Source organism: Mustela nigripes, chromosome 1 (genome assembly GCF_022355385.1).
Source record: "Mustela nigripes isolate SB6536 chromosome 1, MUSNIG.SB6536, whole genome shotgun sequence".
NCBI lineage: Eukaryota > Metazoa > Chordata > Mammalia > Carnivora > Mustelidae > Mustela > Mustela nigripes.
Genome location: NC_081557.1, coordinates 47589209 through 47602923, shown reverse-complemented (window position 1 = coordinate 47602923; position 13715 = coordinate 47589209). Strand labels below are relative to the sequence as shown.

The 13715-nt window shown below is 37.8% G+C and overlaps 1 protein-coding gene across 2 annotated transcripts in view; it reads left to right on the top strand.

Moving 5' to 3' along the window:
• The window catches only part of RRM1 (ribonucleotide reductase catalytic subunit M1), a 37039-nt gene that overhangs the window by 1102 nt on the left and 22222 nt on the right, over window positions 1-13715 (top strand). The window contains exons 2-5 of one of the 2 annotated variants that reach the window (XM_059409666.1): window positions 6350-6438; window positions 8828-9005; window positions 10250-10350; window positions 12536-12595. In XM_059409666.1, the coding sequence (XP_059265649.1) occupies window positions 6350-6438; window positions 8828-9005; window positions 10250-10350; window positions 12536-12595 (428 nt within the window). The remainder of the gene's footprint in view (window positions 1-6349; window positions 6439-8827; window positions 9006-10249; window positions 10351-12535; window positions 12596-13715) is intronic. The other variant, XM_059409677.1, reaches the window with a different exon arrangement.

Here is a 13715-nt window from a genome sequence, read left to right as displayed (position 1 = left end):
GCCACCCTCGATGGTGCGGCCGGGTTTCGAACCCAAGGCTAACGTGTCGGAGTGTCCTGGAACACCCTGGGGCTGGTGACCTGTCCTAGGAAGTGGGAGGAGCCAGAAAGAAGGGACTTGTTCTTCAGTTTCCTGATCTCTTTTGTGGGGATGTGGGGTGAAAAAGAACAGATCTTAGCCACAGACATGCCTGGAATTTGCCCTTTGTGGGAGGTGTGCGGCCAAGTTTGGGACTGGGGCTACTGATACCGAATCGGAGTAGGAAGGCCAGGACAACTTCCGACAGGATGGGGACTGACTGGGAAGAGCCAGGGACTCGGGTTCTTCCCCAGCAATTATTTCCCGTTAGACTTGCCGAGTTCCTCCTTTGTGCCAGATCTTTGCTTGTCAGTGTGAAATTATAAGAGGAGACAGCCCCTGCCTTGGCAGAAGGTTTAATCAGATTGGAAAAACAAGAGCAAAACGTGTGTCTAGCAGAGAACTGTAAGCAGGTGGGAACAAAGTTGGACTTGAATCTGCTTGCCTCTGTTAAAACAATAAAGTTATTTCAGAATTGTAGGCACTTACTTACTGGTTGACTGACTGGTGGTTTCCTCCACTAGCCGGTTATCCATTTCGAAGATGCGGACTTTATGCCCACACTTAGCATCGGATTTGCCACAAACAGGAATTCAAAGAGTGAATGAGAAAAATTATTTTAAAATACAGGATTTAATGGATTCTCTGGGTAGGCAGGTGGTTGATTTGGTTTTGTCCAGGGAGTTTAATAAAAGCCAAGAGATAAAAGAAGTGGACAGTGATGGCCCTTCTTCCAGTTTTTAGTATCTTGAGAACATCATTCTCTGAATTTCCCTGTCCTCCATTTTAGCTGATGAGACCAAAAGACCAGAATACACAGTTCACTTCTATTGGTCTGTTCCGGTGAATGAAAGAAACATCTGGTTTTTTAGAGCTTTAGAAAAAGGTATGGAAGGATGAAGATTCCCTTTTGATAAGTCTGTAACAAATATGAATTGAAAACTTGTGAACTTAAATTCCTGGAGTAGGTAACACCCCTGTGTTGTGTTTTTAACCTTAGGGTCTACTTTGAAATACTGTAGTTTAAAAAGTACTACCTACAACAAGCTCTAAAAGGTGGAGCTTATTTTGTTTCTTACTCCTTCAGAGAACATAATTTGATCCAGATGATTCTCAGCTAGATTCTGCTCGTGTTGCATTCAGCAGAGCTTGTTAATTTACACAGTTATACTTGAGTTTATTTTATTTTTGAACAAAATTTTTAAAGATTTTATTTACGTATTTCAGGCAGAGTGTGAGAGAGCACGAGACGGGTGGTTGTTGGGTGGGGCAAAGGGAGAGAGAGAAGCATACTGTTTGCTGAGCAGGGAGCCTGGAGTGGAGCTCAGTCCCAGGACCCTGGATCATGACTCGAGCCAAAGGCAGACACTTAACTGACTGAACCACCCAGGTGCCCCTTATTTTTTATTTTTAATGTGCTCGGGGTTTTTCTTTTTCTCTCTTATTTTTGGCTTACCAATGAATAGCAGACTAGCTTCTGTCATTTTTGTTAATTTTAATGTAATTATCCAGGAGGGCAGCTGGCAGTCAACCTAACTTGTGTAGTAGCCCTCTTCCACTTATTCAGGGTTTTGCTTTCCACAGTTCCAGTTACTCCAACAACTGTGTTCTGGAAGCCGATGATCCTCTCGAGTACTGTCAGATCAGTAGTAGCCTAAGTGTACATCAGAGGGCCTACATCTTTCACCTCACTTCATGTCATCACAGAGGCAATTTATCATCTCACATCATTACAAGAAGGGTGAATACAATACCACAAGATAGTTTGAGAGAAAGACCACATTCACAAAACTTTCATTGTAGTATACAGTTATAATAGTTCTATTTTATTACTGGTTTTTGTTGTTTATCTCTCTTTTTTTTTTTAAAGATTTTATTTGTTTATTTGACAGAAATCACAAGCAGGCAGAGAGGCAGACAGAGAGAGAGGAGGAAGCAGGCTCCCTGCCGAGCAGAGAGCCCGATGCGGGGGGGCCTGATCCCAGAACCCTGGGATCATGACCTGAGCCGAAGGCAGAAGCTTTAACCCACTGAGCCACTCAGGCGCCCCTATTGTTTATCTCTTAATGTGCCTAATTTATAAATTAAACTTTATCATAAGTATGTATATATAGGAAAAAACAGTATATATAGGGTTTGGTACTTTTCTGTGATTTCAGGCACACATTCTGTGATTTTAGTCTTGGAATGTATCCCCTGCTGCTAAGGGAGTACTACTGTACTTACTGAATGTGCTTATATCTTGCTAAGGATTCTGGGGGAAATAATAGAGGAAGAAAGCAGCTTCATCTTCAGAGATCTTATGATTATTAGGGACATAGGAATAATCCACATGAAAATTGTTAGATAACAGAAGGAAATAGTAGATGAGTTTCTCTTGCTGTCTTCAGATATTTTTCCTAATGGGAGAGTATTGTATTGCTCAAGGAGATTAAGGTTAAAGAATTAAAGTTGAGAACCATTGCAATAAACGCAGTGTAGCTGAGTTTTGAAGTGTGCTTTGTAATATAGTATATGGTTTTCAAAACTTTGGGTTGCAATCTACAGTAAGAATTACATTTTACATCATGACTGAGAACACACTAGTGTATGTGTGTGTGTGTACCAGTTTTCATAAAATGAAATTAACATTTCCAAATAATTCCTTTTAAAGCACCAATGTGTACTCTGGTAATCTCTCTTCTAAATCTGTTCTCTAGCCCTTCCTCTTTTTTCCCTTACTCCCTCCCTACTTTCTTCCTAATCACCTCTACAGCCCACTGTATTATCTTACAAATCTGTGTGGATGTTCTGCTGGCACTGAGAAACAGTGGTGAGGAAGTAGACCTGCGTCCTGTTTTCAAGGATCTTAATAATCAATTGCAAAAGATAGACACATCAGAAAACTTAATATAATAAAATACGATAAATACCCTGGTAGGTAAAGTAAAGGCTGTAGGAGCCCATTCGTTCAGTTATTCAGAAAGTGTTTTTTTAGTATTACTTTGTGCCAGGAACTGATTTAGGTACTGGAGATTACAGCCATGAACAAAACAAGCTAAATCCCTTTTCTCATGGAGTTTACATTCTTGTGTGGGTGAGAGTGGTAAGTATACATAAGAAACAGGCAAACGTAGGAATCAGTTAATTTCCAGATAGTCATTAGGGAGATCATGACAAGTAAACCCATAATAGAGGTGATGGAGAAGGTAATCTTGAATTAGATAGTCAGGGAAAGCTCTCAGGAGTTAGCATTTGCCCTAAGCTCTGAATAATATTAGGAGCCAGCTATGTGAAGATCTGTGGGCTGAGCCTTCCAGGTAGAAGGGATTGAAAGTTTATACCTTGTAGAAGAGGCACATCCTTGGTCTTACGGTATTAGCAATCTTGCTGAAGAGAGAATTAGAGAAGATAGTTTATTTTATTTTATTTTTAAAAAGATTTTATTTATTTATTTGAGAGAGAATGAGAGAAAGAGCATGAGAAGGGGGAGGGTCAGAGGGAAAAGCAGACTCTCCCCTGAGCAGGAAACCCAATGCAGAACTCATCCTGGGACTTCAGAATCATGACCCGAGCTAAAGGTAGCCGCCCAGCCAACTGAGCCACCCAGGTGCCCCTGGAGAAGACAGTTCATAATCAAGAGGAAATCAGACAATTAGTATTCTAGAAGATTTCAGAAGAGGAAGAGGTCACTGTGAGTAAGTGTTCGGGGCAGGTCTCGTGGATGTGGTGAGAGTTGAAGATTAAGTAGGAGTTAGATGTATGGAAAGGTGGGAAGAGGGACTTGTAGGCATAGCAAGGTACAGGTATTGATGTGAGTATGGGACTGGGAGGCCCTGTTCGGACTTAATGATGTTTCACTGGGAACAGGTGAAGAGGTGGTAGGGGGCCAAATTAAGGAAGACTTTGCTTGAGAGAAGAGGATAATGTAGGCAGTGAGAAACAAGGATTAATGATGTGATAAAGTTAGCATCTAGGGGTTGCAAAGTTGACTAAGTGGAATGATAGGCTAGAGAATGGTCCTTTAGACCATTAGTCTGCCTCCCCTTTCCTGTGCGAGTTAAATCAATTGCTATTGTACTTTTTGTCAGTTACCTGGTTAACTTGGCAGCTACAGAAATCTGTTTGCTAATATTGCCTTGTGGTCACCTGTCTGCTTAGTTAGCCAGCTGGTAGAGCACTGACGGCCTAGTCCCAGTGAGGGCCAGTAGATTTACTCTGTTGCAGAATTAAACCCTGCATATGTCAGTCTGGTCAGAATAGGAGATCACAATGGTGATCAGAAAGAGAAGGGCTGTCATTCAGTGCACGAGAGCCCGAGGTGTTTTATTTCGTGATAGTTTTGTTGATGACAGGTTAGTAGTGCTTACTGTTGATTTATTCTTCAGCCAGCCACTGAGCTAAGTTTCAACATACAGACATGAATGAGAAGGCCAAGTGTAAACATATATTTAATATGTTGTCCTTTAGTTACTAGTTAAAAAGGATGGGAGGGGCAAAGAGATAAATTAACATTTATTGAGTGTCTCTTGTGTATCACAGATAACTGTGATCATTGTTTTCCCAATAAGAGCAACTATTTTCTTTTTAAGATTTTAATTATTTATTTAATAGATCACAAGTAGGCAGAGGCAGACAGAGAGAGGGGGGAAGCAGGCTTCCCGCTGAGCAGAGAGCCCCATGCGGGGCTCTATCCCAGGACCCTGAGATCATGACCTGAGCAGAAGGCAGAGGCTTTAACCCACTGAACCACCCAGGTGCCCCAGGATCCTGATATCTTGGTCCCATCTTGTCTCACCTCAGTCTGTGTGCTCACTGGGGAGTCTTGGGATTTTCTCTCTCTGCCCCTCCCCCAACTCATGCTCTCTCTATCTAAAATAAATAAATAAGATCTTAAAAAAACGAAGAACTTCTTTACATGGTGTGAAGTACATTCAAAATCGTTTGTTACCTTAGAAGGGTATGTAAGCCAAATTTATCATGAAGGTGTTAGAATGGAAACAGGCTTTATTTTTTATTTATTTTTTTAAAGATTTTATTTATATTTGAGAAAGTGAGTAAGAGAACGAGAAGAGCAGGAGCACAAGTGGGGGGAGGGGCAGAGGGAGGAGCAGACTCCCCACTAAGCAGGGACCCTGATGCGGGATTCGATCCCAGAACCCTGGGATCATGACCTAAGCAGAAGGCAGGCGCTTAACCAAAGGCAGGCTTAGCCACCCAGGCATCCCTGGAGACAGGTTTTAAATCATTTAACATTTTGTAAATATTTGAGTTCCTGCTATGGGCTAGTCCTTGGTCCTTGGTCTGGGTGCTGGGGAATATATTGGTAAATAAAACATCAAAAACTTTTTCCTTCTGGAAGCTATATTCTCATGGATGAGTGGAGAGACTCACACAGTAAACAAATACATAAGTAAAATATATAGTGTGTCAGATGATACTAAGTGCTATAGAGAAAAATAAAGCATAGAATGAGAATGGGGATAAGAAGAGCACACCTGTGTTTGGGGAATTGCAGTTTAAAATAGGGTGATCAAGGGAGCCTTACTGAGAAGATGACATTGACCAAAGACCTAAAAAAGTGTAGATGGTCATGAGGCCAGGGTTGCCAGGGTAGAGGAAGCAAGGAATGGTGGGAAAGCAAAAGTTGAAATTGGGGAAGGGGCACATAGGACAGGTTGTGTAGGGTTCTATGGACTGTTAGAATGATTTTGACTTTAATTCTGAAGGAGATGATAAACCACTGTTAAGGACTTTTGAAGGGGATAATGACATGATTTTGACTTAAGTTTTAAAGAATAATTCTGGCTGCTGGGTGGGACAAAGGAAGAAACATCATTTAGGATGTTATTGTGAGAATCCAGCTGATTTATATATAATGTAAGGGAAGAAGGGAAGACTTTGTGTATAGAATCCCTACTTTTTGAAGATAAAACAATAATTTCTTGGGGCGCCTGGATGGCTCAGTGGGTTAAGCCTCTGCCTTCGGCTTGGGTTGTGATCTTGGGGTCCTGGGATTGAGCCCTACGTTGGGCTCTCTGCTCAGCGGGGAGCCTGCTTCTTCCTCTGTCACTCTGCCTGCCTCTCTGCCTACTTGTGATCTCTGTCAAATAAATAAATAAAATCTTAAAAAAAAATAATTTCTTGATGAGTGTTGGGATCTGAATCTTTTATCTGTGAAAAAGCATCTCATGTTTGTCAATTTTTAAAGTTCATGTGTTGATTACCTCCGATTCTTTGATGTTGCTGTCTTAATGAGTGCTAATATGAAATGCATGGTTTGATTCTTCAGATGGCCGCCAAGAGCGGGTTATGTTCGACAAAATTACATCTCGAATCCAGAAGCTATGTTATGGACTTAATATGGATTTTGTTGATCCTGTAAGTAAATATGGTTTATATTTAAACCTTGCTTCCTATGATTCTTTCTATTGGTCCCTTATCTTTTATCATTTACTTGATAAATATTTTGGTTTGGTATTTTGGTTACGGCCTTGGATAAAAATATGAATTCATTGCTGAAAACTTATATTCTAAAATAAAACAAAATAAAACTTAGTTTCTAACTTTTGGTCCTGTGAGTTCTTTTCAGAGAATTATCAGAGTGAACAAAGAGAAAAACTTAACATTAACATTTCATATTAGAGACTTCCTTGGGTGAATTGTTTTATTCATAAGTGGAAAAGCCTATAGAAAAGCTTGTTTTGGATTTGTGGTCGTTTGTATAGGAACTAGTTTGAAATTTGCTTTTTTTTTTTTTTTTAATAATGTATTTAATCTTTTTTTTTTTTTTTTTTTTTAAGATTTTTACTTTTTTATTTGACGGAGAGAGACAGCGAGAAAGGGAACAGAAGCAGGGGGAGTGGGAAAGGGAGAAGCAGGCTTCCTGCTGAGCAGGGAGCCCAGTGTCGGTCTTGATCCCAGGACCTGAGCTGCGCCCAATGACTGAGCCACCCAGGCACCCTGAAATTTGCTTTTTTGTTATTTATGTAGAAATACATTTAAGTAATAGAAAGTAGATTTCATGGACAACATTTAAATTAAAGAGAATGCTTCATAAGCAAGTTATTCTGCTTTTCTCATTATTTTTTATAACTCCTTGCTCTAGACCCTCATCATCTCTAATCTGGACTGCTGTGGCCTCTAAAGTGTCTTCCTCTAATCTTGCCCTGTTCAGGTGCATCTTACACATTATTTCCAAAATGGTCTTTGAAATGGAGTCTCTAAGAACCCTTTTTCCAAAGCCATCTGTATTGCCCCAGCCTTATTTAGGTATTTTATCTGTATTGCTGTGGCATTAATGCTGGCCTCCAAGCATTAATCACATGATATGGAAATTAATTATATGTCTCTGTTCTCACCTAGAATCAAGGGTGGGCTCTGTCTTATTCTTGTGATCTGCAGTGCTTGCCAAGTATGTAATTAGACACTTGATAAATATTGAATTGACTAAAATGTTCAAAAGAAAATAATTTTAAATGACTTTAAAATATGCTTATCATAAATTCTCTTTTATACTTGGGAATATAATATTATAAATAAATTATAAATAAGTATTTTGAAATATAAATAAAATATATTTTATATTTAGGAATTCTAAACAATAATTAGAATAGTAGAATGTTAGAGTTGTAATGTATCTGAGAGATCATCCTAATTCATCCTCCTGTTTTAGAAATAAGAAAGGTTCAAAGAGAGGGGGAGTGACTTATACAAGTGACTTGTTATTTTATCCTGAGTTCTGATTACTGGCCATGTAGTGCCAGAAACTATTCAGAAGACTTCATTATTCTTTTGCTGGACGTAACTTACCTCTTGGATCTGAGAAGAAAGTGATCAGGAGCTTGGTATTATGTATAATAAAGGAGAATGGATTATAAACTAGTAATACACACACAGACTTTTTTGAAGGGGACATACTTTGGTCATCTGGGAAGTACATCAATTTTCTGTTGAATTAAGGTGTCTTAAAGATTCAGTAAACACCCAAGAATTTGTTTTTCTAAAAAATGTATGGTAATAACTTGTGCTTCGTGTGTTTTAAAAAGGAGAACCTCTTACAATATGGTCTTGAAAACAGTGACTGCAGTGAGGTTGAATAGGATGTAGAGCAGGGGTCATAGTAACTGTAGTAACATAGTAACTGGCAAGTCCCAGTATCCTGAGCCTCAGTTTCTCACATGAAGAGGTGATAGTAATAATTAATAATACCCATCTTAACTTAGTGCTGTGGAATGTCAGAGAAGATGGTGAAAATCGAGCTACTTTGTAATTTGTGAGGTGCTAAGAAAAGAGTAGTCACTAACTGATTTACACCTTCATCTCCTTTAATTGGAATGATTAAAGTTTGATTCATTTGCTTTCTCATACTTGTCCTTAAGTAGGATTGGGGGAAAATGGGTAAGTATGTAGCTTGAACCCCAACCACAGAGGCACAATTTGAATGAAAGATGAAGAGATACTTATAAAATCACTGGTTTGTTTTCAGCTGTTTTCTGGTGAGACCATTACTCTTTCTAAAAGCTGTCCTTGGGTTTTCTGTTTGTTTGGTGCTGCCTCTTCATGGCAAATGTAGTATGGCTTTTCTAATGGCTTTGTTGGTTTGTTGGTTTACTAAGTTTGCCATAGTCCAACATTCCGAAAGATAATTTTTCAGAAAAGGAACATTTTTTTTTTTTCATAATAAATTTTATTGTTTTCTTCATTGCTCTTTTAAGGAGGCTAATGGTTCTTGGGGAAGCTCAAGTAGTTCTTGGTTTTGTTTTAATAGGCTCAGATCACCATGAAAGTAATCCAAGGCTTATATAGTGGGGTCACCACTGTGGAACTAGATACTTTGGCTGCTGAGACTGCTGCGACCTTGACGACCAAGCACCCTGACTATGCCATCCTGGCAGCAAGGATTGCTGTCTCCAACTTGCACAAAGAAACAAAGAAAGTATTCAGTGGTGAGTCTGAAGGAAAAAGTTAGAATTATCAGAAAATGTATAAGGCTCCTCAAATGAAACCTTAAATGTCAAAAGAAAAGTTGCATCTTATTTTAAAAATGTGCAAATTAGTGGCAGAGAAGGGACTGGAACTTTCTGGTTCTCCATGCTGCTGACCTGCTGTTTGAGAGTCATTGGGTCCTTTTCTTTACCCTTCTCCCTCTCTCTTTAAAAAGATTTTACTTATTTATTTGACAGAGAGAGTGAGAACAAATGGGGGAGCAGCAAGGAGAGGGAGAAGCAGGCTCCTCACTGAGGAGGGAGTCCCATGTAGGGCTAGATCCCAGGACCCTGAGATCACGACCTGAGCCGAAGGCAGAGGCTTAACAGACTGAACCACCCAGGTGCCCCTCCCCCCTTCTTTTTAAAGCCTGTCTTTAGGTGGTTGGTGGTGGTGTGCTTGAAAAAATTAGTAATATTTATTGACAAGTTCTTGGTTGAACAAAATATCCTTTGTCGCCATTGGCAAGCACTTTATTGCATCATTCCCATTTTACAGTTCTGGGAATGTGGACAAAGGAAGGTTAAATAATTTGTTCTGTATGTAACAAGTGATAGATGAAAAGTCAATTGGTAGACCCGAGATAGAAATCTTTTGGCTGTCAATTCCAGATCTTTATGTGGAGCTCAAATGTTATATCAGCCTCTTCATTAGATTTATTGTAGATACATTAGTTATCCCAGAATTGATCTATGGGTTCAAGACAATCCAATCAAAATGCCAGCATTATGTGTGCCTAAGTAAGTTTTATATGTAAATGCAGAGGGCCACATTCTGCTATGATGTCTTGAAGAAGAGCAAAAAGACAGGGCTTATTAACTGTTTATAGAAATGAAATGCTTGGGGTGATAGATTATGAATTTAAAGTTGAGTTTCTATTCTGTTGGGATAAAAAAAATTGAGAGGAGGTAATAACTTCTGTTGTTCTTTATTTTCAGCCAATAATTCTCAATGGTTTGGTGATCAGAATCACCAGGGAATCTTCTTCAAATTACAAAAACCTATGTTTATGCTAACTCTGGGAGATTGTTTCCCTAATTGAGGCATTATTATGTGTTAATTCAACATGTATATGGTTATTGAGCACTTTCTGTGCTAGGCACTGAGGGACATTGGCATGAGAAAAAGGGTTTTAGACTATTACCGGAGGATTGAATTTGTTGTTAAGTGATTTTGACATTTATTTATTTAAAAAATTTTTTAGATGTGATGGAAGATCTCTACAATTATATAAATCCACATAATGGCAGACACTCTCCCATGGTGGCCAAGTCAACACTGGATATTGTTTTGGCCAATAAAGATGTATGTATAATGCTCTTCTGGTGAAAACTTTTTTTAGATTCTTCTTTTTTTTTTTAAACACATTTAAAAAAACTTAAACACTACAGATAGTGTAGGTAAAAAGTTATTTTCTCTCCTCTGAATTCTACTTTTCCTTTCTAGGGCAAGAATGTTTCATCATTTTTAAATATATTTTTCTAGAGCTATTCTATAATATGTGTGTGTTTGTGTATGTATACATATATATTTTTCCTTTTAGTGATAGTATACTATGCATACTGTTCTTGCTAATACTTTTTTCACCTATAGGTTTATCTTAGAGGTGATTCTATATCAACATTTATGAATTTACCCTATTCTTTATTTATTTATTTGACAGATAGATCCCATGTAGGCAGAGAGGCAGGCAGAGAGAGGGGGTAAGCAGATTCCCCGCTGAACCGAGAGCCTGATGCCAGGCTCGATCCTAGGACCCTGAGATCATGACCTGAGCTGAAGGCAGAGGCTTTAATCCATTGAGCCACCCAGGCGCCCCTACCATATTCTTTCTAACAGCTGCAAGGCCTTCCATTTTATAGATGTCTTGTCGTTGTACGTATATATAAGAATTGTTAGTGATGAATATTTGTTTTCCATTTTTTGTTGCAGTGAATATCCACGTATGGTAGGAGTTTTGCTCATAGATGAGTATATCAATAAGATAAATCCCTTCAGTGAAGTTCGCCAAAGAATATATACATTCAAAAATTTTGTTAAAAAAAATAATTAGTAGACATTGCCAAACTGATTCCCAGCATAAAATCTTGAGAGATCTTGCCAGCAACTTAAAAATTATCCACTTGTATTTTAACCCCTTTCTTTCTTTTTTTTTTTTTTTTTAAGATTTTTATTTATTTGACACACAGAGAGAAATCACAAGTAGGCAGAGAGGCAGGCAGAGAGAGAGGAAGAAGCAGGCTCCCAGCTGAGCAGAGAGCCCGATGCGGGAGTCGATTCCAGGACCCTGAGATCATGACCTGAGCCGAAGGCAGAGGCTTAACCCACTGAGCCACCCAGGCGCCCTTTAACCCCTTTCTTAAATAGATCCCACAGGAGAGAAAGGGAAAGATGTATAGATCTTGCCAACCTTTTGTACATGGGTTTATTTACCACCGATATTTGTACAGATTAGAAACCAGTTTTAACCTTGGGTAATACAATGATTAGTCAACTATCTTTCAAAATATGTATCTGATGTTAAAGAGACTGAGAGAAAATTGAGTTGTGTGTTGTTCATAATGTGTGTTGTATAATCTGGAAGACAGGTAAACAAAAATAAAGAACAGCAGCAAAAACCTGTATTTGTAAATTAAATACTGATAAATATTTCAGTTCCCCATTATTCGTGCTAGGCACCTACCTCCTTTTGGCAACAAAGACACTCTTAAAAGTTTAAGAGAAAAGGAAAGGTTTCATAGAGATTTTTCTAGACCTTGGCCATGGATCATTATGTAGAAACACTGTTAGTATTTTGAAATATAATACTAACTCCATTTTTTTCTATCCAGAATGATTATTTGTACCTGATTCCTTTTGTTTTCCTTTGAACAGCTTTATAGCCAAGAAAAATTCTGTAACAATGACCAATTCTGCTATAAATTTCATTGTTACACACTAGTTTGTTTAAAACTGGTTAAATTTTTTTGAAGAGCCTTTGAATTAATGTAATCCTACCTTCTGTCATTGTAATCATATATATTGTTATGTGCAGTTTAAAATGGGCTAATTTTAAGATAAAAAATATGTATTAGTAAATATGTGATACCAATACCTTTAGGTTAATAGGTGGTCTAAAAACATGTTCAAGGATGATAATATGGTCCCTCTTGTGCTCATGTCTTTCCTTTTTTAATTAGAGGTGCACTGTAAATATAACAGGGAAAGTTTGGAAAATCATATTAATATTTTTACTTATATACAGTTTACGTGTACTCTTCTAGTCTTTTAATACACATTTTTAAATGTAAGTAAGGTATTCATTTGATAAACTATTTTATTTTCCTTAATGTTAGTTATAAATTTCTAGTCCACTATACTTAGTGTTATCTCTTGTATTCTGTGTCAATTTTAGTTCTGGAGTCAGGGCTAAAAGATACCAGATTTTGTGAAAATAAGTCTAATTATCTTAATTATAAGGTTTTTTTTTTTTCTTCTTTACCTCTTTCAGCGCTTGAACTCTGCCATTATCTATGACCGAGATTTCTCTTACAACTACTTCGGATTTAAGGTAAATAATGGGTTTTAACAAGTGGAAATTCCTCCTTAAATCAGGAAATACAGGTTTTTGTTTATGTTTTAGTAATATAATTATAAAGGCAGTAAGTTTTGGGAGTCAGAATGGACCTGGGGTGCGGATTAGGTTAGGGTGGTGGTGGTTGTTTGAATTAAGGAAAGATAGCTTATCCATTTGCAGTTTTTGAATTCCAAATACTACTTGTGGATTACTTGAGTTATGTAGATACTTTGCTAGAATTATTCCCTATTATTCTATTTATATAACAACTATTTATTGAATCCCTACTATGTGCAAAGTGCTTTTTTAAGTACTTTTGTGTTGATAAACAGTATTGTGTAGTGATCAAGAACATGTGTTGTTGTAGACCATCCAGATTCAAATCTCTGTTCTATTTCTTATTAGCAAGTTACTTAATCTCTGCTTCATTTTCCTAATCTTAGAATGGGGATAATAATAATAAAATTTCAACAACTAATTCTCTTGAGAATTAAATGTGTGTGTTTGTGTGTGTGTGTGTGTGTGTGTGTGTGTGTAGCTTACATCAGTGCCCAGCCTTAGAACAGCACTTTGTAAGTGTTAATCATAAAGATGATGATGATAAAAAAAAAAAAAAAAAAAAAAAAAAAAAGATGATGATGATGATGATGATGATGATGAATACCAGAACTTCTGCAATTAACATTATACATATTAATATAGAGCTGGCTTTTTCCAGGATTTTTCTTGTAGTCTTTTCCAAAAAAAAAGCCAACTGATAATGTTCCAGACTGAAGCCAGTTAAGAGTAAATATGCTGTTCTTTTCATTTAAAATATAAAAACGGAAAATATTTAAATAGATTGCCTTGGAGTGCCTGGGTGGCTCAGTCAGTTAAGAGTCTGCCTTCGAAGGCTCAGGTCATGATCCCAGGGTCCTCCAATGTGGGGCGGGCTTCCTGCTCAGCGGGGAGCCTGCTTCTCCCTCTCCCTTTGTCCATTACCTCCCTGCTCGGTCTGGTTCTATCTTGTGTGCGCATTCTCTCTCTGTTTCTCAAATAAATAAATGAAATTAATAAAATAGATTGCATTATTGTGAAAGATATATCTCTTGTGTCTTTAAAAACTGTGCTCTGG